At 39.7% G+C, this 25178-nt stretch overlaps 1 protein-coding gene across 3 annotated transcripts in view; it reads right to left on the minus strand.

Annotated features, from left to right (window-relative positions):
• The window catches only part of arid4b (AT-rich interaction domain 4B), a 92608-nt gene extending 68145 nt beyond the window's left edge, over nt 1-24463 (minus strand). For all 3 annotated transcript variants that reach the window (XM_079855665.1, XM_079855664.1, XM_079855663.1), the window contains exons 1-2: nt 24260-24463; nt 9556-9615 (exon numbers count right to left, since the gene is read on the minus strand). In XM_079855665.1, the coding sequence (XP_079711791.1) occupies nt 9556-9561 (6 nt within the window). In that variant the 5' untranslated portion in view covers nt 9562-9615; nt 24260-24463. The remainder of the gene's footprint in view (nt 1-9555; nt 9616-24259) is intronic.
• Between the last annotated feature and the right edge of the window lie 715 nt (nt 24464-25178).

Consider the following 25178-nt stretch of genomic DNA (forward strand, 5'->3'; position numbering starts at 1 on the left):
TATTGGCTGATAAAACTAAATCCAAATTTTTATATAATTTTTGAGAGCCTGATAAAAAAATAAAAAGTCTCACCATTAAATCCATGTCCCAAGCACACAATTATAATGTTCTCATTATCATTTTATGTAGCCGATATGACAGCACACGTTGCACTTAACCGTATTTTCCTTTTTGAAGTGATTACAATCATCTGAAGTGTCTCAGTTGAACTGTCCTGCAGAAGATTTTGTAAATGATTTTTTATATAATTTCTTGTTAAATAAATAAATAAATCTCAGGTAACCTAAAATGTGCTTCATTTAGTGACTTCTTAATTAACTGCTTCTGTTTTCAAAAATATGATTTAATTTAATACCAATAAGTGAATGTTAAAACCATTGTGTTTCAACGTAGGCAATGCTGTACAGGTCAGGTATAAAGAATGTTTTTGCTCAGGTGGCGAAATATGTCCACCCAATAGAGAAAAGTTCTGCTCAGCAAGAAAAAAATTGAGGGAACATTGGTTGCACTTTACCGTATTTTCCTTTTTGAAGTGATTACAATCATATTTCAAGCAATTCAAAACCATCATGTTGATCAGTGCGCATCTGAAATGTCTCGGCTGTAAGAAATAATCCAGTATTTATCGGCTTTAATATATCAGCCAAACTTTCTTATCGGGCCGTTAACGATAACATTAAAAATATTGGCTGATACCGATATGGTGGCCGATATATCGCGCATCCCTATTTCAGTATTAACTCAAACTGAAATAAATCTAAATTAAAGCTAAATAGAAAATAAAAATAAAAAATACAACAAAATTACTAAAACTTAAACTAAAATTTAAATAAAGCAAAAAATATAAAAATAAAATCTCTCTCTCTCTCTCTCTCTCTCTCTCTCTCTATATATATATATATATTAGGGGTGTAACGATACGCGTATTCGTATCGAACCGTTCGGTACGAGGCTTTCGGTTCGGTTTTCGGTACGCATTACGTACCGAACGGTTCGTTGGACCATTTTTTCTGCCGACAAAAATTCCGTTATTTCAAATGAAGGCGCGTCGCGGGTGGCAAGCGCGGCGCGACCACAACATCAACTGGCAAATGCAATGTAAGGAACGACACTGAGCTACTCTTATTGTGTTTGTGTGGACCGTTTATCAGTTTTGACCTGTGAAGCGGGACTCGCGAGCCCTATGCGCGAGCCTGATCAAGCAACACTACCAAACAGCGCTAAGAGATCCAGACCACTAAAGAAAGTATTTGAATTTCAAATGCTTTTTGAATTTGAATATTACTTAAGTAATAACATCGCTGCGAGATCTAGTGAGAAACATGCACATTTCTCTGTTATTAACGGATCAGACAGCGCTGACGTGGAAACCAGGAAGAAACATCGTGCCATGAATGAACTGGCCGGTGTCAGATCAGCAACATTCACCGTAGAATGGATTTACTGTAGTAACACTAACTGCAAGGTATGGAAGTTTGTCAGGAATAGTGGGCTATAATGCTTTAAAGTAACATTATGTCGGTTTTATTTTGACATTATGAATACAATTATTGCTGCCCTCAAATGTTAATCTGAACTAAAATAAACCTTTGTTTATAGCCTACTACTACAATATTACATTTCATTTTGTCCAAGGAGCTGTTTTGTTTTATATGCTCATAAGAAGAGTCAAGTATAGCTCCATTATTGCTCAGTAAAAAAATCAAAAAAAAAAAACAAAAAAAAAATCATACTTTATGATGTTAGTTTCAGATAGATATTTATTTTAGATATTTTAGCGCATAAAATAATAATAATAAAAAAAAAAAAATCAAGGAAATTTCTCTGGCATTTATTTATTTTTGCTGTATGGAAAACGTACCGAACCGAACCGTACCGAACCGTGACACAAGTGTATCGTATCGAACCGAACCGTGAATTTTGTGAACCGTTACACCCCTAATATATATATATATATATATATATATATATATATATATATATATATAAAATACTAAAATAACTGTAATGTTATAATAACTAAATATTGTATAACAATGCTATGAAAAATAAACTATACCTCACTAGTTCTCCGAGCAGAATATTGCTGGAATATATATTTGGTCACTGAAAACTGGTTTTGATCGTGTGGCTTGAAAGCACTGGATTCGAGACGGGTGTCAGTCGTCACAGAGGAAGGGTTAGGAACAGGTCGCTCTGGTCTTAGTCTTGGCAGTCTTCTGTGTCATACTTTATAAATAGAAACAGCCAAGAGATGTCCGTCTCTCCACCAACCCTAAATCACCCTCCTCAAAATAGGTCAATCTGATGGATCGAGCCGCACACAAGAGACGAGGAGCGACGTCGACCACAGACAAACCTCGCCAATGCAATCACAAGAGCACTGCAATCTCAGCCAGGGACGAAATCTCAAAGCAAGAACCAAACAATACTCTTACCAAACCATGGCTTATTCGCCAAGCAAGGGGAATAAGGAAGAATTAATCTTCTTCAAGACCAAACAGTAGAAAATAGCTCAGCTTTTAAGCCTCTCTTTATTGTGCCGTTCAATACTTTAAACTGGAGAATAGTCTGTGCTATTGCTGACCTAGCTCACCGTGCAGGAGAAAGAGGTTTGGGTGTTTACCTCGAGGCAAAACGCCTTTAAATACAACATGAGCACAATAATTCTTTGCAGGAACAATTTAGAGACATTTCTAGAATACCTTTGCTTTTTATTTTATTGTATATCTATTTTAAAAGTCAGCTGTTACTATTCTAAATGATCAGACAATTGTCTGGAGATCAATGAAAAACAAATTACACAGACATAAAAAAGGGATCTGAGCCATTTCTATTAGTGCTGTTATTGTGAACTAAAACTACAACTAAAAACTAATAGAAAACAAAAATCTTTTGATAATTGAAATAAAGCTGAAATACAAATCTAACTTCAATGAAAATTTTTTATTAAAAATTAGCAATGTTGAGTAGGCAACCAAGTGAAATAAAAGTACTAAAATTGCTAAAACTGATAGAAATATAAATTAAAGCTAAATAGAAATACTAAAATAAGAAAATGCATATAAAGAAAAAAACACCACAATTACTAAAACTTAAAATAAAATAAAATAAAATAAAAAGCTAATTCAAATATGAATACCTTAAATAAATAAAAGTAAATTAACTTTATAGAAATTATACTAAAGTAAAATCCATTTGTTTCCAGGAACTGCAATTCAGCCAAACCTCTTGTTTCTCCTGCAGGCGTTCTGCTTGATACACACACACAAAGAACGTTTTTTAATAGTCCTGAGATGTTTTATTTTCATTTGCATACCTGAGAGCCAAAAAGCGTTAAATACACCATTTGCAGTCATCATTTCTCCGCGGCGCTGGCGGTTTCGTTGAGGGAACTTCGATGTCAGCATTTCTTGCCACAAGGTGAAATGAAACGCTTCTCAGAATGGAGATTGGAGACGTCAACGCATCCAGACGGATGTTAACACACTCTATGGAGTATAAAGTGAGATAAACAGCGGTCTCGTCTGCCATTTCTTTTGTATTATCGTGTCAGAGGGTGGGAAGTGTCTGATATGACCATCTCAAAATTAGCACACACACACACACCATGTCTTCCTCACAGCGTTCAAATGACTGAGGATCTGATGTAATGTGATATAATTACATGCAACAACCAGTCGTGCTCACTAAACTGGCCAGAGATCTCATTGAGTTTTAGACAGTCTGCTGTCCAGTCATTTCCTACTGCCATTAACTGGTCTGGTGGCACACCAGTGAAACGCCCAGTCTAAATATCTGATGCATAGTGGATTTAAAACAGCCTAAATTGCCAGCTATGCAACTTTCAGGAGTCCAGGGATGCAACAGTCGGCCTGAAAATGAAGGTGTGTTTACATTTTAAGCCTGTTACTGAGTCTGTGAAATCATCTGTTTATATTACATTTGAATTAGGGATGCATGATATTGGGAAAAAACTGATATTACGATATTTTGTATTTCTGCAATATATATTGCAATATGAAAATTTTAATAGCTCTATTTGGAAAGAATTAATCAATGATTGGGGTGATTTTGTAGGGGAGTGAATCTGCATAGCGAACAAATTATGAGCACAGATAAATACAATAGACACAAATGAAATAAGCAATGCTTTATGTTTTTCAGGCAAGTCTAACAATATTCAGGTTAGAGAAATTGAATAATCAAATGTAAAATAACGCAAATAAATATAATTAATCTTGCTGTCACTTTAAGAGCTAATGTACGGATCCAATATAATGATACACATCCATTTTCTTTGAGTGTGTCTTGAGGATATTTGCGGAGGCAGGCATTTTGACATCATTTTGTGTGTATTTTTCTGTTCAAGCACAAACAGTGGCGGAAGAGACGGGAATTCGGTGTTCACGTGCTGTCTGGTTTAAAGGGGTCATGAACTGGATTATTTCATTATTTCACTCTCTGTGGGATAGTACCTTTAAGACGTTGCTTGTCTGCTGCTGCCTGAACAAGACACCGGACGCAAGCGGCGCAATGCGACGAAAGACAGTTGAACCCATTATAATCAGTGATGCTGTCTACATGCGACGCAAGCGACAAATCTCCGACAGTAAACTGATGCCTCATTCTATTAATGATGTACTGACGCGAAGGACAAATTCTTTGTAATGGGTGCTTTGCCGCATTCAAGGTAAACAGCTTTTACTGTTGCGACTGTGTCCGGTGTAGACAGCCCATTACAGCCTATAACGCTACGTTACAACATCAAGTAATATTCTAATAACTTATATAATTATAACACTTTATATAGGACCATTTTGCATAATGAGTCGTTTCTCGTTTAGTAAATGTTTTACATTATTTAAAATAGTATTTAACTAAAAGTACTGTATGTAATTAAACATGTTTTCATTATGGTATTAATGAAAAAATTACCCATAAGACTGGTTTTGTGGTCCAGGGTCACGTATGTAATTAAACATGTTTTCATTATGGTATTATTACTTTTACTTTAGTAAAAAGATCTGAGTACTTCCTCCACTGGTAGAGACTAGAGTAATTAAGACTAATAATAGAAGATAACAAGGTTTTGCCAGTGACACTTTTGATATATTTATTGATACAAGTTATTTTTTATATAACGTGACTAAATAAAAAGACAGTCATTAGTGAAGATTATGCAACAGTATTTAGAATTTAAAGTCCCTGTAAAGGCAATTCTAAAAAAAAAATTCTAAACACATTATAAATGTTAGAAATGTATTGCTAAATCATATTACAAAGACTGTGAACTGTGAAGTACTGAATTGTGGAGTTAGACCGTTAAACAGTTTTTCACCGTTGCTGTGTTCCGGATTTTTTGGGCGGGGCTAAAACGGGGGCTCGATGACGCACTGGAGCCCCTGAGCTCCTGGACACGCCCCTACTTGATGACGCACTGGAGCCCATTCACATCAGTTTGCAACTCAATCGCGAGTTACTGCCAGTACTATTAGTTACTACATCCTACAGTTTGCTAGCTAGCTATGCCTTCGTCACGGAAATGCTTATTACCTGGATGCGATCACGTACAAAACAGATCGGTGTCCTTATTTAAATTTCCGAAAAACTATCATATCAACAAGAGGTGGATTAATTTTGTGAAGAGCCACCTTGATGGAGAGCTGAGGATCACCGCCAAAACCCGCCTCTGTAGTGATCATTTTACACGGGATAGTTTTATAAACTTTCGTCGGAGACAACTGGGATTCATTCACTGATAATCCGCTGTTACTGGTGAATGTGGCCGAACCGACTATCTCCCGCCTCGGCGATCATCCTCCCGTCGCGCCGACAACTGGTGCCATCGTCGGCAGTGCGTGCCCACCAATGAGTGTAAGTTGCCTTGTGTGCTTATGTTATAATTATAGTAGGTAGTCCAGGCTCGAACATGTATGGCTTTGTAAAACAAATTAAGCTGCTAGGAGCATCCATTCCGGCTGTAGCTGTGACAGTTGAGTGTGGCGACGGCAGCTTTCGCGCTAGTGGGCGTGGTTTCAGCGCAGCCAGCGGACACGCCCCCAGCGTTTGAGAGCAGAGACTACTGCTCATTTTTTCAAGATTTTGATAGCTTATTTTATGTACTTGCCGGCTTTTTTTATCATTCAAATTTGGCTGGGTGGTTAATAACACATTTTTCTGTGGTGTGACAAACTCAGAACACATACTTAATTTTTACTTTACAGGGACTTTAATATAGAATAGAAGATGCAATGCAAACTAGTTTGGTTACAGCTCAAATGTCTCATTCTCCTTCTATCATTCACCCTGCCTACATAACATGTCTTTGTCACACAAGTGTTTGATCACCACATTTGAGTGATCATTGCAAAAAATGTGTTTATATATATATTCTGTTTATGTATACTGTATTCTATATACAGTACCAGTCAAAAGTTTGTACACATGAATGGGAAAGTGTGTGCAGATTTTTGACTGGTACTGTACTAGGCCTATAATATACACATAAATCATTTTGCTACTGTATTAAAATATACACATAAATAATATCGGCCGATGTAGCGATATCAGGCTTTTTTTACTCCCTAATATCAGTATCGGTCCCAAAAAATCCATATCTAGTATGATCCCTCTTATGTTGTGGCTTGAAACGAGTTGGCCGTGACACTGAACACAAGTGTTGCTGCTAATGTACTCACACTATACTCTCTAGTGTGTGAGAAACTATGTAAGCAAGACCATTAGATGGCCTTCTCTTCCCAGATTTAACAATACTAAAACTAAAAGAGCAGTAAAAGTTCACAGTCAAATGAGCAGCTTGATGAGCAATGTGAATAATAAGAGTCTCAGGTTAGTCCTCAAACTCACTGACAGTCAATGGAGCAGATGGTTAAATCTCACTGTACCACACACACACACACACGATCATTCAAATAACAGATAACAGCAACCACAGCCAACAGAGAATCTGAGTGCTGCCACCGACTTGACCACTAGTGCATGATGGATCTCTGTGATAATCTTCATGCTGTCGTCCTAGCTGCTGGGCATGACCATATGTTACAGGGGTGGAAGCTGAAAGTGTTGGAGTTTGCTAATGGTGCGTGACTCAGTGCCCACTACACCTCCATGTCCCTGCCATTCATTTTTATCACAGCGTTGTTGAAGACTGAAGCCAGTACCCTGCGTAATGCATGCACACAGCGGGCCTTTAGGCCCCGTTTACACCTGTGACCTGCATGAAGCACTTTAGTGTTGTCAAAAATATCAAAACTGAAATATCTGAAATGGTCCCAGTACTCAGTTTCCGCAGTGTCGATACACCAATACCAGCTGCGCTCTTTCTTCCCTCATGTTAAGTTATGTCTTAAGTGAATGCAAACAGTTGAGAAATAAAAATCATGTGTAACAGTATATTGGATCCATGCATTCGGTCTTAAAGTGACAGGAACCTAATAAAGCAGCTGCCGTCTGTCATTAATGTTAGTCAAAGAATAAAAGACAGAGAAAATCACTCACTGCTCTTGACTGAATCACTTTTGTAACTTTAATTGTAAGGATTCATCTGTATGTATTTACTCAGTGAAGACTATACAGTGTATATTTTACATTTGACTTTATTTACATTTGATTTATTTCTAACCTGAATACTACTGTTAGACCTACCGGAAAAACTTAAAGCACTGTTTATTTAATTTCTTTAGTCAATTTTATACGATTGTGCTATCGTTTATAATGTTTATTTGTTCTTACTTTATTACTGACTTTTTTACTTGTCTTTTTTTTTGTCAATTCAATTCAGAGTTTGTAATGTCTGTCTTGTCAAGTATCCTTGTAAAAGCCGGTTAGGTCTTAAACGAACGTAAACAGTTGAGAAATAAAACACTTGTGTATCAGTGTATTGGATCCGTGCCGCATCCTAATATTCCTGCTGGGATAAACATTTAATTTAAACAATGAAGAATATAATTTTACATTTGATAACTTTATTTCTGTACCTGAAAATTTAGACCTAGCTGAATAGCACTGTTTATTTCATATGCATCTTTGTTCTGCAGTATTTATGTTGGCCTGATGAATGTTAAATGGATCCAAAGAAGTTAGCCTATTTGATGATGCAGCAATAAACTAGCTAGCATATCTTAATGTACGAGTTTTTGAACTTTGCTAATTTAAAAAACTAATCTATTTTAATGACAAAAGTTCAAATAAGAGAGCAAATGACAAATATCGAATGAACATATCCTGTATCTGAGGCTAAATCACTAAATATTGAGAATACAACAGCACATCTTATATTTTTCTAACTCCAGCTGATAATCACCGTAACATGAGATTGAAAAATAATAATTTAACAAAACTTTAATTGAAGTTTAGTTACACCTATGGAGTTGCATTTAATTTTTTCTTATATACAGATATATTATATACGGAGGGGGCTTCAAGGACAAAAGGTCTATTTTAGATCAGCTGTTTCTGTGAAGGATCCGTGAGCAGTTCATTGATCAGGCGCTCAGATTAATGCATATATTGAATCAAAATTCAATTCAAAATCTAAAATCTTTTTTTTTTTCTTTTTATATCGAATCCCGACCCCAAGAATAGATTTGAATCTAACTGTGAGATTCCAAAAGACTCCCAGCCCTAGTAAACAAGCCCTTAAATTCTTGCCCTGACAATGCATGCTTTAACCTCAATATTGCTTTCGCCATCCACTGGACTATTCTCTTCCTTATACTGCCCCTTGTAATTTAACCTAGTTTAATCAATATAATATACATTAAGTACACTTACAGGACCTCACTTTAAATTTACAGGTAAGGATCTGATCACTAGTAACCATGGAAACAAAAGCATAAATGAAAACAACTGAAGAGCCAACTGGTATTAAATTTCCTACAATGATGAATTTATAGATAGAAATAGACCAAAAGAAAATCAGGAAGCAAAGCGTTCATGTTTTCCGTGCCGAGCAGTGACGTTACCGGAGAGCAGCACGTCTGTGGGAACATGTTTGCACTTCGGAGCAAAATTCTTATGCAAAATTCAACACTGTGGCCATTAAAATGGATTCAGTGCTACACAAAGGAAAGATTCTTGTATAAACAAAAACAGCAGATCGACACCCAATAAAAATGTTATTAAAAATACATTACCAAAACAAACTTTTAAACTAATGCTTAAACTTTAAAAACAAGCATTGAGCATCTTATAAACCCCATGAAATCAGATTTCAAGCTTGCAGCATTTATCAAAAGTCGACAAAACACAACTTAGCATACATTCACGTCTTCCACCGCCAGGAAAACAGACCAAGAATACTAATGACTATAATGCACTTACTTACAAATACAAAAATACAAATTGTCCAGGTAAATGAGAATGTCTCTCCCAATACAAACTGCAACCAAATGACAAAAGCAAGTAGAAAACCATGGTTTTGTCGTGCTGTGATGTAAACCAATGTCTATAGACAAGTCAACTCGGCAATTCTTCATCTGACCTCCACCATTTCACCTTCATACAGTGGCTCTAAAGTTCAGGAGCATTACCTTCATCTCCGTCCACGGTGACGGTGATCCTCTTGAGTGAACTCACTTTCAGGTCTTCAGCTGAAAGACATGAACACACATTTAGAATGAGAACGAGAGCTAGACACTGAACACATGAGTGAAAAGACTGCTTTGGCATGTTTGATAATCTGACATTAAGTAGGACAGTTCGTGATGCACCATGATCATGATTTTTCATGGATGATTCCAATTTTTTAACAAACAAATTGGCAGATTTTTTTCTTTGTTTAAGCTAATTTATTTGCTCTATAACAGGCAAACTAAGACTTTAAAATGCAGTGGTTGCCTCTAATTTCAAATGGCTACAGAGATTCTTTGTTAATCACAATCCACACAAAGATGCTACACACAAACAGTTGTTTTTGTTTACAAAAACAGAATGGTCTAACTTTAGATTTGTGAAATCATGCTAAATATAGGACACCTGCACAAAACAAAAACTGCAGAATGAATGTGTGCTTATAAACACTACTTTTTATGGCAGTAAGAGTTAAAGAAAGTATCCTTGTTTACACAGTTGCTTATGGCTAACCTGAACGTAAACAACTGAGAAAGAATACGGATGAGAATCATTATATTAGATCTGTGCATTAGCTCTTAAAGTGACAGCAGCCTAATAAACCTGCAGCCGTCTGTGTCATTAATGTTAATCAAACAACAAAATATTAAGAGAAAATCACTTTTGAAGCAGTAACAAAGATGAACTATATTTAATTTATACAGTGAAGACTATGCAGTGTTATTTTACATTTGATTATTCAATTTCTTTACCTGAATATTGTTAGACTTGCCTGAAAAACATAAAGCACTGCTTATTTCATTTGTATCTTTGTTCCAGTGTATTTTTATCTATGCTTGTAATTTGTTTATTATTTTCTATGCAGATACACTCCAATCATTCTAGAATGATTTATTCTTTCCAAATAAAGGGTTAGGGTTAGGGTTAGTCATATTCAAGGGCTATTCAAGTATTATTCAAGTAATAAATCATTTTCATATCAATATATATTGAAGAAAATCAAAACATTGAAATGTCTGCCAGTAAAGCCAATAAGGGCTGCACATTTTTTTTCCAATATCGTGCAGCAATAACTGCAATGCAGTTTGTGTGTCCTGAAGACAGATCGGCCAAAATAAAACTAAGGCTGCATTTACACCACAGGTCTCAATTAGTGATCGACCGATGTATCGGTTTACCGATATTTTTCCCGATATTTAAGCATTTTCCCATAATCGGGTATCGGTTTTGTAATATCGGATTCGCCGATAAACGGCGCCATCATGTGGCCGTTTTGAGAATTCCGCCATTGCAGCCCGCGTCTGAGGAGATCAGTCAACAACAACTCTGTGCACAGGTAAAACATATGTTCTGCTTGCTTTGCTTTAATTATTCAACTTTATTTAACATAACAGACATGCAGAAATGAGATTCGAGACATGAATGCCTGATATAGTTTATTTATGCAGCTTGGTTCTAAAAGTTCTAAAGAATTGAGACGAACTAATGGAGTCACGTAGCGAAATCCGTCATGTCCTGCCCCAATAAAGACGTACATTTACATGGATTAAATAAAACAGACATGAATGAGTGCATGTTGAAAATAAAAGCGCTGAATTCAATTCTCTATCTGTTGTATTTGCTCACCATTAGTCTCGAGAAAAAAGTTCGTTCATATTGCTGAGCAACTCACTGGGTTTGATGACCAGGAATGCTCAAGCACGGCCACTGAATGAAACTTTTGACAAGATTATCTTGTTTAAACATCCTAGATTATATTATCATTTACTACGTAGCAATTATTTCGCTAATACACATCTAAATATACCGCTTTGTGGAAATTAATTATTTATTATCTCCACGCGCGATCGCGGTTGAGTAGTTCTGTGTAAAATAAATGCATAGATAAACAGCACTTTGTCAGTTGGCATTTCATGATCTAGATTCAATCTAGATCATGAAATGCCAACTGACAAAGTGCTGTTTATATAGTCTCGAAAAAAAAAAGTTTGTTCATATTGCTGAGCACTCACTGGGTTGATGACAGGAATGCTCAAGCACGGCTACTGCATGAAACTTTTGACAAGATTATCTCGTTTAAACACCCTAAATTGTATTATCATTTAATACATAACCATTATTTCGCTAATACAAATCTAAATAAATACCGCTCAGTGGAAATTAATTATTTATTATCTCTACGCGCGATCGCGTTGAGTAGCCTAAGTTATAGTTCTGTGTAAATGCATAGATAAACAGCACTTTGTCAGAAAGGATTTCATTAATAACATACTAGTTGGAAAATGCAAATATGCTGTTTTGTTTGTTACTTTCCTGACAATGTTATATTCCAGCTAATATTATTCAGTGAATTAATATTACCCAGTGAATTATTCCTCACTCTTTAAACCTATTAAACGGCACATAAACCTTCTAAAACTGTTTAAAATAAATTACATTTCAATACAAAATACAATACAAAAAATACCTCCAACATGTGGAACCACTTAAAATACATCATTCAACTATCTTTGAATATATGTTAGAATAATTTTTGTGCTTTATTTTTTACCTCATCAAAGCTTTTATTTTTAAACAAAGACACTTAGTAACAGTGCACTTTATTTTTTGGACTCAGACCCCTCTATTTATTTGTGTATAAATATAAAGTTTTTTTTATGTATGCAAGGAGGGAGTGATTGTTATAAATAAAATTGTTTGTTCAGTTCATTTGTGTTGTAATAATTGTGTCAAAAACAGAAGTATAACAGTAAATAAATATCGGTTCTGCATATCGGTAATCGGCACATAAACATGCAAATAATCGGTATCGGTATCGGTTATAAAAAATCAATATCGGTCGATCACTAGTCTCAATGCCCAATTCCGATTTGTGGACCATATCCGTTTTTTTTGATGACCAGCTTACATCATCTTTTAAAAGTGACCCATATCCGATATCTGCATTTACAATATAAACTTGGTGAAACCACTGGCTCGGAAAACCTTAGGAAGATTTGGATTTGCAATGGACGCAGATGAAATGACAATACAAGCTTTTGATTTCCGCACCATCTTTAAAGGTCAGCAAAACAATTGGGTTGAGCTTTCGTCCGCCATTGAAAAGAGTCATGTGATCATGGTTGGTGTCCACTTCATTCGCCACTGTCGCTTTTTCAATGACATACGACTCGCAGGGAAATATCCGATCTGACCACTTACATGGCAGAATATATGAATCCATGTGCTTTTTTCCTGCTTACACACGCCCGTGGGTTATATCCGATCAGTGCCACGTGGAAGGAAAAAAATTGGGAATTGGGCCACTTGAGCCATGTAATGTAAATCCACAGAAAGTACATTTCAGAACATTTTATCCATCATGGATGTTTGTTACTGAGAAATGTGAATAACTTTAGATTTTCACTGAAACACACATGCACAACAATATTCCCCTAAATTGTGCTAAATAGTAAGAAAGTGAAAATAAATGGTTCAGATTTGTTACGCAAAATATTTGTACGCTTTAACATAAAGTTTAGTGGTTGAAAACCTGAGATGGTAATCAAATGGAGATGGTTAGTCCATTACCTATAACCACTGATGAAAACACTTAACATCGGGTTATTTCACAGAGACTGTCACTCTAATAAGAGTATTTCAAGATATAAAAGTCTCAAATAAATGACTAATTATTAGTTATGCAACCAGCTGATTGCAGCTAAATAGGGGTGTAACGATGCCCTCATGTCACAATTCGATACATATCACGATACGATATTATTTTGATACTCCAAGACATATGATAAAAGGTTAACAAAAAATGTACTGTTGATCAAAATGCTAAATTTGATTTTACATTGTGTGTGTAAATGAATAGGCTTGGATTTAAGCACAGGACAATAGAGACACCAGAACAACAAGATTCATGATTCTGAAGCTCTTTTTATACAAATATTCCCCCATTGCATTATTATACATTATATTCACCATTATATATATAGTAGTTCAATGTAGTACATGTCTGACACTAAAACTCTGAAAACTTGAATGTTTTCTCACACAGTAATCTTTATTTTGGGTGAACTATCCACAATAAATATTGTCACTATCCATGATATTGTTGCATTTTTGTATTGCGATATATTGTGACACGATATATTGTTACATCCCTAGTATTTCAAGTTAGCGATAAAAGTCTGAAATAAATGACTATTTATTATTTGCAACCAGTTGATTGGAGCTAAATGTTTGTATTTGTGCAGTGAAAGGAAACTGAGCTTCAGAGTGTGTTGTTAACCGGGAGACACAGACACCTGCAGCTGCAGATAACACACTTCATGCTGGAGGTCCAGATCATTATGCTGTATGTAAGCCGCTTTTAACACACTTTTATTCAACCTCGAAATTGAATACATTTGAGACTATAATTTAAATTTTCAGAAGTAGTGCACAGACAATACAGACCAACAAGAAACATTCTGCATTATATTTTCAAATCAATTACAAAACTCAATCAGTCATAATGATAATTAATTACTATAACAATCAAAACAATATTTACTAATACATTTTTTTAGATTAAAAGTTATAGCTATCTGTTAACATTAGTTAATGTTGTGCTGACAAACTGCCTGGGAGCTCCTCAGTGGTGAAACTCCTCCTCCTTCAATCAGTGGAGAACCAGGTGGAACAAATCTGAGGCAATCTGGGCGTGCCAGTACCTGGCTGTTGTTGTCTTTAGACCACAGTGAAAGGAGCATTTATAGCACCACTAGACCAAGGAAACTTCATCTTTGTCATCAAGGTGACTGTGCAAAACCAAGCCCTCCACAAAATAGTGAAGGACAGCCGGTTTTTCACCTGTTTACTGCCAACCAAAGAATGGTAAATAAAAGACAAACAACTGATTCCATGGCTGTTTATTGAGTGAAATCCAGTTAGGATCTTCATGTGGAGGGACTGTCCTTTTCAAGTGGGGAATTGCACAAAAAAAAAAAAAAAATAGATCACAACTTGACAGTGAAAAACCGCCACTGAAGACTGGAGAAGGACCAGAAAAGTGACCACACGTGTCCATAGAGACAAATAAAGACTGTTCCCGCCCTGCTGCTGTGATTGAAATGGCTGATTCATTACTGTTGGAGCAGCTAAAGACCGCAAGGACATCAGCGAAGCGTCAGTTTTCCCGTCTGGCCAATAATGTGCTACGAATGCATACAATGATGTCAGAAGAGGAGCTCAGAGACATTTTTAAGAAGCTCACTGCAGAAGCTGGCAAAGTCCTTGAAGCCAATGATGATGTAGAGGGGCAATGTATTGAAGAAAACTCTGATGCAGAGGAGTTGAGCGAGCAGCAAAAGTCTGACTTGGTCAAAACAGCCAATGAGTGTGAGAGAAAACTGCAAGAGCTAAAGGACCTCATACAAAAGACATTGTGGGCCAATTTCGGGGAATATGAACTGACACAAGCAATTACAACAGCAGAGTCGCAAGCAGAAAACGTGGGAGCTGTGGACCCAAGTAAAAACCCAGATGCATATCTCTTCATGATCGGACAACTGGAGAAACTTGTGAAGGCTGCGAAGGAGGTGCATAAACATTGGAAGTGCTGGGCCCCCCCAGCAGAGCAACAACAGTTCCAGAGTCGTATCAAAGGCCTTGAAACTATCCTGCCAAAACTCACAATAAGACAAGCAGACTTTACAGGGGCACACGTCAGCAGATCAAGTACTACTTCAATCAGTTGTGTGGCCACACCAGCAATTAAATTAAAGCCAGCTGCCCTCCCAAAGTTTTCTGGCATCCGCCGAGAGTTTCACCGGTGGAAAAAAGATTGGGAAGCACTCCAGATGCAGGGAGAACCTACTGGATCCAAAGAGGTTAAAAAGTTCCAACTTCTCGACAGCGTGGATGAGAAGACAATACGAGACCTCCGCCTTACAACTTACACAACTGCTGAGGAGGTTTTCCGGGTCTTGGAGAACCGCTTTGGAAATAAGACAACTATAGCCCTTGAGATAGTAGAAGAGCTCCAAAGACTCCAAGCAGTTAAAGGTAACCAGCCCAGGAGGATTGTTGAGCTCATACAATCTGTAGGAAAAGCCCTGGTCGATCTGAACGAGCTTGGCAAGACCGGTGCTATAAAGAACCCTCTTGTAACAAAAACAATAGAGAGTAAACTTCCTGATGGCCTGAAGAAGGAATGGCTTCTTCATGTAGCTGGCAAAGGTGATGAAGCTGAAGAAGACAAGCGATTTGACTACCTCCTCAAGTTTCTTCAAGGTCAAGAAGCCATCTATGAGAAGCTGGACCAACTGAGAGAGGAGGAACCAAAACCAAAATCTGAACCTCGGCAAGCTCGAACCAGAACCTCCACCCAACTAAGCAACCAGGCTCAAGGATGTGTGGTCTGCGGAGACGGCAAGCATAAGAAAAGGCTATATTTCTGCCAAAAGTTTCGCACGCTTAAGCTGTCAGAGAAAAGAGATGCTGTCAGGAAGCTGGGAGCCTGCAAAAAATGCTTGGAGATTCACAATGAAGGTGACTATTGTAAATCAGAGTTTCTGTGCAGGAGGCCAGACTGCATAGAACAGCGTGCTGCAGAACACCACTATTACCTTTGCCCGAGAGCTGATACGTCCAAAGGGAATCTCGTCCAGAGGTCCAACAACAACAGCAAAGTGGGAGGTGACACAAGAGAGCGTTACACCCAAGCCCAAGAAGAGTTCATTAAAAGCCTTTCACCTGAACTTGCAGAGAAGTGTCGCAATGCCTTTTGCAACACTATAGCCAGAACCTCTCTTGTGTCCAACCAACCCAGTCTTCTAGCAGAGAATGGAATAGTGGAGTGGCCAGTCATCATGATGCTCTTAGAGGTCACGGCCAATGCAGGACAAAAAGTTGGGACTTTGATCGACCTGGCATCGGATACAAACTATATAACTCATGATGCAGCTGATCGTTTGAACCTTAGAAGTGAATCCATAACCCTTGTTGTCCACGGTGTGGGAGGAATGAAAGTTCAAGTTACCACAAAACGGTACCTCCTAAAGATCCGGGTCCGCACAGAGCAAGGCAACTTTAGATCCCACCAACTCCTCTGCTATGGTTTGGACAGCATTGCAAAGATCCACAAACATGTGACAGCCAAAAGACTCCAAAAGTTCTTTCCAGATGTCCCCCAAAATGAACTTGTGAGACCAAGGCAGATACAGCTTTTGATAAGCCATAAGGAAGGGCGACTGGTCCCACAGAAAATGCGCACCATTGGGGACCTTGTACTATGGGATGGGCCATTGGGAAAAACAATTGCAGGGACACACCCTGGTCTGTTTGAAGAGGCTACAGTTACAGCACACCAGTCCAGAGCGCACTTCGCCAGGTCCATGAGAACAGCAGCATTGATGTATGAAGAACATATTTGTGCCAAACCTACCATAAAGTCTTCTTGTTCTGCTGTTACCACTCGGGATTTTATTGAGTGGTGGAGATGGGATAGCATTGGCGCCCCCTGCACCCCAAAATGTGGAGGATGTCGCTGCGGCAGTTGTCAACCTGGTGGCAAAGAAATGACTCTGGCTGAAGAAAGGGAGCTGGAAGTTGTAAAGGGTGGCCTGACTTATGTTGGTGCTGATGACCATAGTGATAGTCCACACTGGCATGCAAGATATCCATGGCTCATGGACCCATCTACATTGCCAAACAACAAAAAAGCAGTGGAGGCAACCTTCCTTAGAACAGAGAGACAGCTCGCCAAAGAACCACAGTGGAAAAAAGCCTATAGTGCTCAAGTCCACGAAATGGTTGACCGCCGGGCTGCAAAAAAGCTGACCAAAGAGGATCTAACCAACTGGAATGGACCTGTCTGGTATATTAGTCATCTTATCGCACCCAACCCTCACTCTGTTACAACTCCGGTAAGACTTGTCTGGAACAGCAGTCAGAAGTATAAAGGCCAAAGTCTCAATGATCTTCTGATGAAAGGCCCTGACGTTCTCAACCCGATTCGAGCTGTCCTCCTCAAGTTCCGCCAAGGCTCCTTCGCTGCTCTAGGAGACATTAGAAAAATGTACAATTCTGTGTGGCTCGAGGAGAGGGAAGTCCATCTACACCGGTTCTTGTGGCGTGATTCAGAGGGCGATGAGCTAGAACAATACGCCATAACCAGAGTGAATATCGGGGACAAGCCAGCAGGTTGTATAGCACAACTTGCCATGAGGGAGACGGCTAACCTGCCTCAATTCAGCCACCTCACAGATGAATGCCAAGTATTACATGAGCACAGCTACGTCGATGACATCTTGACATCCCACAACTGCTGTGAAAGACTCGAAGTCATCACAAAGAATGTGGAGCTGATTCTAAAAGCAGGAGGGTTTGCACTGAAGCCTTGGGTCTTCTCAGGCCAAGGTAAAGGAGAAAGAGAAAAGGCATCACCAAATATTGTTGTCCTGCCGAACCAGCTTAAGGAGGAAGACAACAAGGCGCTCGGTCTCGGCTACATTGTGGATGAAGACATGTTGCATGTCATGGTAAGGGTCAACTTCTCTAGGCGGAAGAAAAAGATGAGACTTGAGAAAGACTTACTGCTAGAAGAAGTACGAGCACAGACACCAGACCCGCTGACAAGACGTGAACTGCTGAGTCAAGTTGCTGGTTTGTACGACCCAGTTGGCCTGACAACGCCATCAAAGCAAAAAGGGGCTATCTTGGTCCGAAGGGCATTCCAAGAGGCAAAACCAAAGTGCAGCATGGTCAAGGACACATGGGACCTTCCTCTGTCAGATGAGCTCCGCAAAGATGCAATTGGAATTTTTGAGGAGTACGTCCAGCTAAGCAAAGTAAGGTTCCCAAGAGCCCTTACTCCACCAAAGGCAACAACTGAACCAGTCGCTGTCACTTTTTCAGATGGCAGTGAGAGCTCCTATGGTGCTGTCCTCTACCTGCGGTGGAACTGCAACAAACAATTAACAGTTCGACTAGTGGAGTCAAAAGCAAAGCTGACACCTCTAGACCAGAAGGGGGATGCGGTCAAAGCAGAACTTTGTGGTGCAGTCTTTGCAGGCCGCCTGAAAAAGTACTTTGAACAGCATACCCAGATCCAGATAAAAAGGTGGTACCATTTGTTAGACAGTCAGACTGTTCTTGGAGCTATCCAGCGTGAAAGCTATGGATTTCAGACTTTCTTCGCTAATAGAATTGGAGAGATCCAAGAGAGCACACGGCTACAGGACTGGTGGTGGATCCCTGGACCACTCAACATAGCTGACATTATCACTCGAGGAGCTGGGCCAAAGGAACTTGATGCCCATTCAGAGTGGCAGCAAGGGCCAGAGTTTCTACATCTTCCAGAGAGCGAGTGGCCAATTATGTCGTCAAAAGATGTGTCTGTGACAGCTCGAGAAAGCATTAACAATATGCAAAAGAAGTCATTCGTGGCAGCACTCACCAGAGCCCAAGCGAAAAGAAGTCTTCCAAGTCTTGTGGGACGACTTCCTGCTGGTGCAGCTGTCCTTAACTTGGTGGATGAGAGGCGCTTTAGTAGCCTAAAGTGTCTAATCAAGACTGTTGCTTTCATCTGGAGAGCCGCCAAAAAGTTTACAGCTGCAACAAAGTCCATCGAGACCCCAAAGTGGGAGGCGATTCCCACAAAAGGAGTTATCACCGCCACAGAACGTCAAGAGGCAATAAGAGACATCTATCTTGCTGCTCAAGAAGGGGTGACGTTCCCAGCTACCACTACGGACCGCTTGGTTGTGTACAGAGAGCCAGAATCTGGGTTACTAGTCTGCGGTGGGAGAATCCATGGCTTCAGGGAGGATGGCGCTGCAGTTCCCCTTCTGCCTTTCAATGCATGGGTCTCTACTTTATTGGCACGGGAGGCGCACGATGAGGGTCATGAAGGTGTGGCTGCAACCCTGCTGAAAATGAGGAGGAAAGCCTGGGTCATCCAAGGGAGGAAAATTGCCCAAAAAGTAGTGGAGAACTGCCTTTTCTGCAAAAAGTCAAGGGCAAGAAGGTGCAAACAGGTAATGGCTGACCTACCTCCTGAAAGAGCCACACCTGCAGCTCCGTTCGAGTTCACTACAGTCGACCTCTTCGGACCGTACCTTGTCAAAGATGACATCAAGAAACGGGTCTCAATGAAAGTGTGGGGTGTCGTCTTCAGCTGTATGGCCAGCAGGGCAATTCATGCAGACCTGGTCAACACAATGTCGACAGAGAGCTTCTTGATGGCTTACCAACGCTTTACTGCAATTAGAGGGCACCCAAGAAAGATCTGGTCCGACCCGGGGACAAACTTCATCGGCGCCAAACCTGTCCTAAGAGAGCTGTACCAGTTCCTGGATTCTCAGAATAGAACTTCAATAGAAGAGATGTCGGCTCAAAAAGGTACCAAATGGGAGTGGACAATTCACCCTGCTGACTCACCTCACCGCAATGGGGCTGCTGAAGCCGCTGTCCGCATTCTCAAGAAGGCACTGCAGAGCCTGGGCAACAACACTGGCCTCAGCTACAGCGAGTTTCAGACAACACTACAACTTGCTGCAAACCTTGCCAACGAATGCCCAATAGATGCCAGGGTGCAGAGCCATGAAGAAAGCGTGCAGTATGTGTCACCCAACACACTTCTCCTGGGCCGAGCCTCTCCAAGCGGTGAGATCAGAACATTTGACTTTGCGAACTACCCTTACAAGAGACTCAGAGAGATGCAGAACCAGGTCAACAAGTTCTGGAGGTCTTGGAGCCAGCTTGCCGGCCCAAACTTATTTCTGAGAAGTAAATGGCACACTTTGCATCGCAACGTTGCTGTCGGAGATATTGTCTGGTTGTGCGACCAAAATGCAGTGAGGGGCCAATTTAAGCTAGGACGGGTGGTGAGCGTTAATCCAGATGCTAAGGGCATTGTTCGAGACGTGAACGTCAAAGTGGTCCAGAGCTCCTGCCTTCCTGTCACAAAACCTGCACTAAACCGGCCATCGGCCAAAGTCCTTAAAGACGCTACCCAAACCACGGTCCTGCACAGAGATGTTCGACGCCTGGTTGTCTTGCTACCAGTTGAGGACCAAACTCGGAGCTGACCGGCAGTAAGCAGGTGCTGATTTACGATCTTTCCATCGGTTCCCGTGGGAAGATCGAGTGGGAGGTGTGCTGACAAACTGCCTGGGAGCTCCTCAGTGGTGAAACTCCTCCTCCTTCAATCAGTGGAGAACCAGGTGGAACAAATCTGAGGCAATCTGGGCGTGCCAGTACCTGGCTGTTGTTGTCTTTAGACCACAGTGAAAGGAGCATTTATAGCACCACTAGACCAAGGAAACTTCATCTTTGTCATCAAGGTGACTGTGCAAAACCAAGCCCTCCACAAAATAGTGAAGGACAGCCGGTTTTTCACCTGTTTACTGCCAACCAAAGAATGGTAAATAAAAGACAAACAACTGATTCCATGGCTGTTTATTGAGTGAAATCCAGTTAGGATCTTCATGTGGAGGGACTGTCCTTTTCAAGTGGGGAATTGCACAAAAAAAAAAAAAAATAGATCACAACTTGACAAATGTACTGTGTAGGCTACTAACATGAACATTTTTATTAACTAACATTAACAGGTTAATAAATAGTGTAAAACTATTGTTCATTCATTGTTAGTTCATGTTAGTTAGTGCATTAACTATACTTAATAAATAAGACCTTACTGTAAAGTGTTACCTTTACATTTTGCAGTTCATTGATGAACATCACAAAGTAATATGAACAACTGTTGAAAAGCTTTTTATTGTTAACAGCCAGGAAACTGTCTCTAGTTGTTATCAATTAGCTTAAGGTTTGTATGTTTGCAAAGAAGAGGTAATAAGGCTAAGTGGTTGCTGATCTGGTTACGGAAAGGTTGCAGGTAAATCACCATTGTGTTTTTGTAATAGTAACAGTAAAAATGATGGTAGAAATAACAGTAATACTTTACTACAGCCCTGAAGTCTACTTTGAACATCAAAATCAACCCAACATTTTCATGGTTAAAGGTGATGTGCGCAATTTTTCAACGTCATATTTTTTTCCCTACCCTACCTTAATTTACAGAGACAACTAATTTATTAGTTGATTTCACTGAAGAGTAAAAAACACTGTGCACGACACAGCAATATTGACTCAACTACTGAATTGGGGCCCAGAACTATTTCTTTGTCATCCAATGGCAGACAGGAGAAGTGTTCAGTGGAAACCTGTTTGAAAACAGTCCCTGCATTTGCATTTCCAAAAAAAGACTGAAAAAAATCTAGTCTAATTGGTCATTTAAAGGGTTAGCTCACCCATAAATGGAAATTAGCCCACAATTTACTCATCCTAGGTGTACATGACTTTCTTTTGTCAACCAGCATAATCAGAGTGATTATGGGGCCTCTCGCGGTTCAAACTAATTTCTGACCGGTGTTTTGTTTTGCTTTATCCTCTGCGCTTCCACGTTCGTCAATACATCATGCGTCGGTTCAGAGGTCACTCTTCCGCCGGAACTAGACTTGTGTACAGCCATTACCGGAAGCTAGTGATTATAGTTCATAAAGTTATAAATATGGACATTTTCGTACAAAAACGCATCACTTCAGAAGGCCTTTATTAACCCCTTGAGTCAAATGGATTACTTTTATGATGGATGACCTTTTTTTTGGGTACCATTCACTCCCATTATAAAGCTTGGATGAGACATATATATATACATCTATAATAGCTTGAGGGTGAGTAATTTATGGAATAATTTCCATTTTCTTGTGAACTAACCCTTTAAGGTTTAAAAGTGCTGTAAACGATTTCAGGCTATTTGATAACTTCCAACACACTTGGTCACTGAATTAACAACCCTCCCCATCACATCAAAACCACGCCCTCTCAACGAAACCCCGCCCTCCACATACATGCCAGCAATGTCAGCACAAAATGATTGACGGACAAAGCACGTTTCTTATTGGCTAAGACCAGGACGGACCGCTCCCCTGACTCCTTTAGCTGTTTACAGAGCCTGTAAGGGCTGTCACAGAGAGTTGTGATTTGTAAAGACACATAATTCAGTGTTATAGCGGACATTTTATTTGTGGTAGATGCTTACAAAACCCTAAAGCCATAAGTGTTTCAGCCGTTTATATAATGACCGCGTGTCACTTCGAAATCAACGTGATTTTATTTAATTCATTTTTTTTTTTTTTTTTTACCACAGAAGCGCTTCTACAGGCGAACGGAGTTGAGGAGTCAGCATTACAATTGAGTAAAACAACTAGAGTTAAACTACTAGAGAAAGTTAAACGAGTGAGGTAGCTTTACAGTTAGTCCGTGTGTGTGCACGTATAATGTCGACTGCGCTACAGCATTATGACGCCATTTCTGAGCCACACAACTGCAGTCGCTTGACATCGACATTCTTATCATTGCGACGTTCAGACCAGGTTTGAACATACAAAGGGAACGGAATCTGTCGCCCCCACTCTTTAATACTGCAAGCCGTGTTGACTTCATGAAGTGGGACGACAGCGACATTGCTATTTCGAATAAAGCCGAATGGAGAAAACTAGACAGTTCGCTAAATCACAAAGAAACTGACACGAGACAGCTTTCGTCGTTTAGATGGAGGCGACAAAGCTCGGCTAACAAAATGCTGACGGTTTATGTGTAACACAATGAACGATCTAATAGCTTTCCGTACAAGGTCAAGCCAAACAGGGTTTGTACAACTTGCTTGCGATCGGGGGAAATCGGACTTGTTTTCTTTCGACATCAACTGAATGGAAAACAAATGCGTCGCTGCGCGTGAGCCTAACGACAATGTCAGTTCAAACAATAACTGTCGCGTTCAGACTAACCGTCGAAACACAACCGATTATCATGACACATATAACAATTAGCTTGACAACTACCCGACGGTGGAGATGGAAATCTGCTTGCTGGAAAACTAGCCTTCCTCGTCGCCAGCCATTTCTGCTCACGCTCAAAAAAGGTCCGTAGATCGACGAGGTTGATCCTCAGAAAGGTAAAGCTCGTGATAAACACATAATTTCCAGAAAATAGGCGATACGGCGATGATCGAACGTTCGGGATTGAAAACTGCAAGATTGTTGATTCATTCGAAGAGATCGTGCGCGAGAGTTTTTAAAGAGCGCGTGAACGATTCCAATTTGCTACGATTATTGTGCACATAATCCCAATTCATGCCCTCAGAGATTTTAACGCTTTTAGTCTTAATAACTCTTTCGATCGCACAAAGCCTTACGTAAGGGATCCAGCAAGGCAGTGTTTCCCCCCCATGAGCTATTTGATGCCGAGCAGCCAAAAAGAAAGTGTTCAAGTCTTTTCGCGAATTCCAACACAACATCTGCTGACGGCGATACAAGTGAAGCCCAAAGTTGCCCAGTCTGCTACATCGACTATTAACAAACTAATAAAGGCGAACAAAAAGTCTCCCGCTGTCTAGATGCACTATTTACGCCGTAAACCTTTCAGCCAGCGAGAAAACAAGGTTAACAAAACCTCTGATCGACAGCGCTTTAAATCTCGCTGTCAAAATAGAAGTAAACGATTCAAATGCAGTCGCGTGAATAACGTTAACAAGTGATCATTTAGTTAAACACTGAAGCTCGACGCAGCGTAGTTTTCTTTCGATCTCCGTCTCCATTAAGACTTTATCTGGTCAACATAATGTCCTACCTGATGTATCCGACGGATCGCGATGTTCCTCCGTTAAATTAGTAATCCATTGGACAATCGAGGGAAATCATCGACGATCAATGCTGGAAACGTCGTCCGAAAATGTAGGGAAAGGTGTCGGGATGCGAATCCGACGAAATAGCTCCGCAATCGCACTCGTTTTCTCTGTGTTAATCCTCCTCCTCTTCGCGTCTGTAACGGACTGAAGGATACACACAAACCGCCCACTGTGGACACCGCGCGCGCTCATTGGCTGCTGCGCGCGCACTAACCGCCCCGCTCGTTTCCTATTGGATGGTGAAATCGGGGGAAAACGTCTCTGCGATACTTTAATCGCACAGATACTCGGGACTTGTATGTTTTGAACATGACACCCGCGTTATATCGTCACTGGGACGATGGAACACACAATGATGACGTAAACTACATTTCCCAGAGTTCAACAGCGAGTGGGGAAATATGTCCAGGCTCCGCCCACCTTCACGCGCATGCTCTTTGAGCACAGTTAAATCTGAGGAAAAGTCTAAACGCTTTAATACATTTTGTGGTTTGCATGTTGAAACATTTGATCTTTTTAAAGTTGTTCTCATTCCGTTTGTTTTTGGTCAGATTTATGTTCTTTTATTAAGGCTCACATCATTCCCAGCTTTCAACTGTGCTTTAATTTGTTTTGTTTTTATCCTATGACAAATCTTATCTTAAGGAAAATGACTTAATTAATCTTCTACTTCTTTTAGCTAATTTTAGTATTCATAAAGGCAATTAAAGAAAAGAATAAGCCTTTGTTTTTACTACATAAATATAACATTGTTTAAAAAATAAGAAAGCTGTAAAATGTGTTCCCATTTGTAAACATTTTCATGTTTTTATTTAACTTTTAAGTTGGTCACTGTTTTTTATGTACTTTTCTTACTTTTGT

The sequence above is a fragment of the Squalius cephalus genome (genome assembly GCF_949319135.1).
Source record: "Squalius cephalus genome assembly, chromosome: 21".
Taxonomy (NCBI): domain Eukaryota; kingdom Metazoa; phylum Chordata; class Actinopteri; order Cypriniformes; family Leuciscidae; genus Squalius; species Squalius cephalus.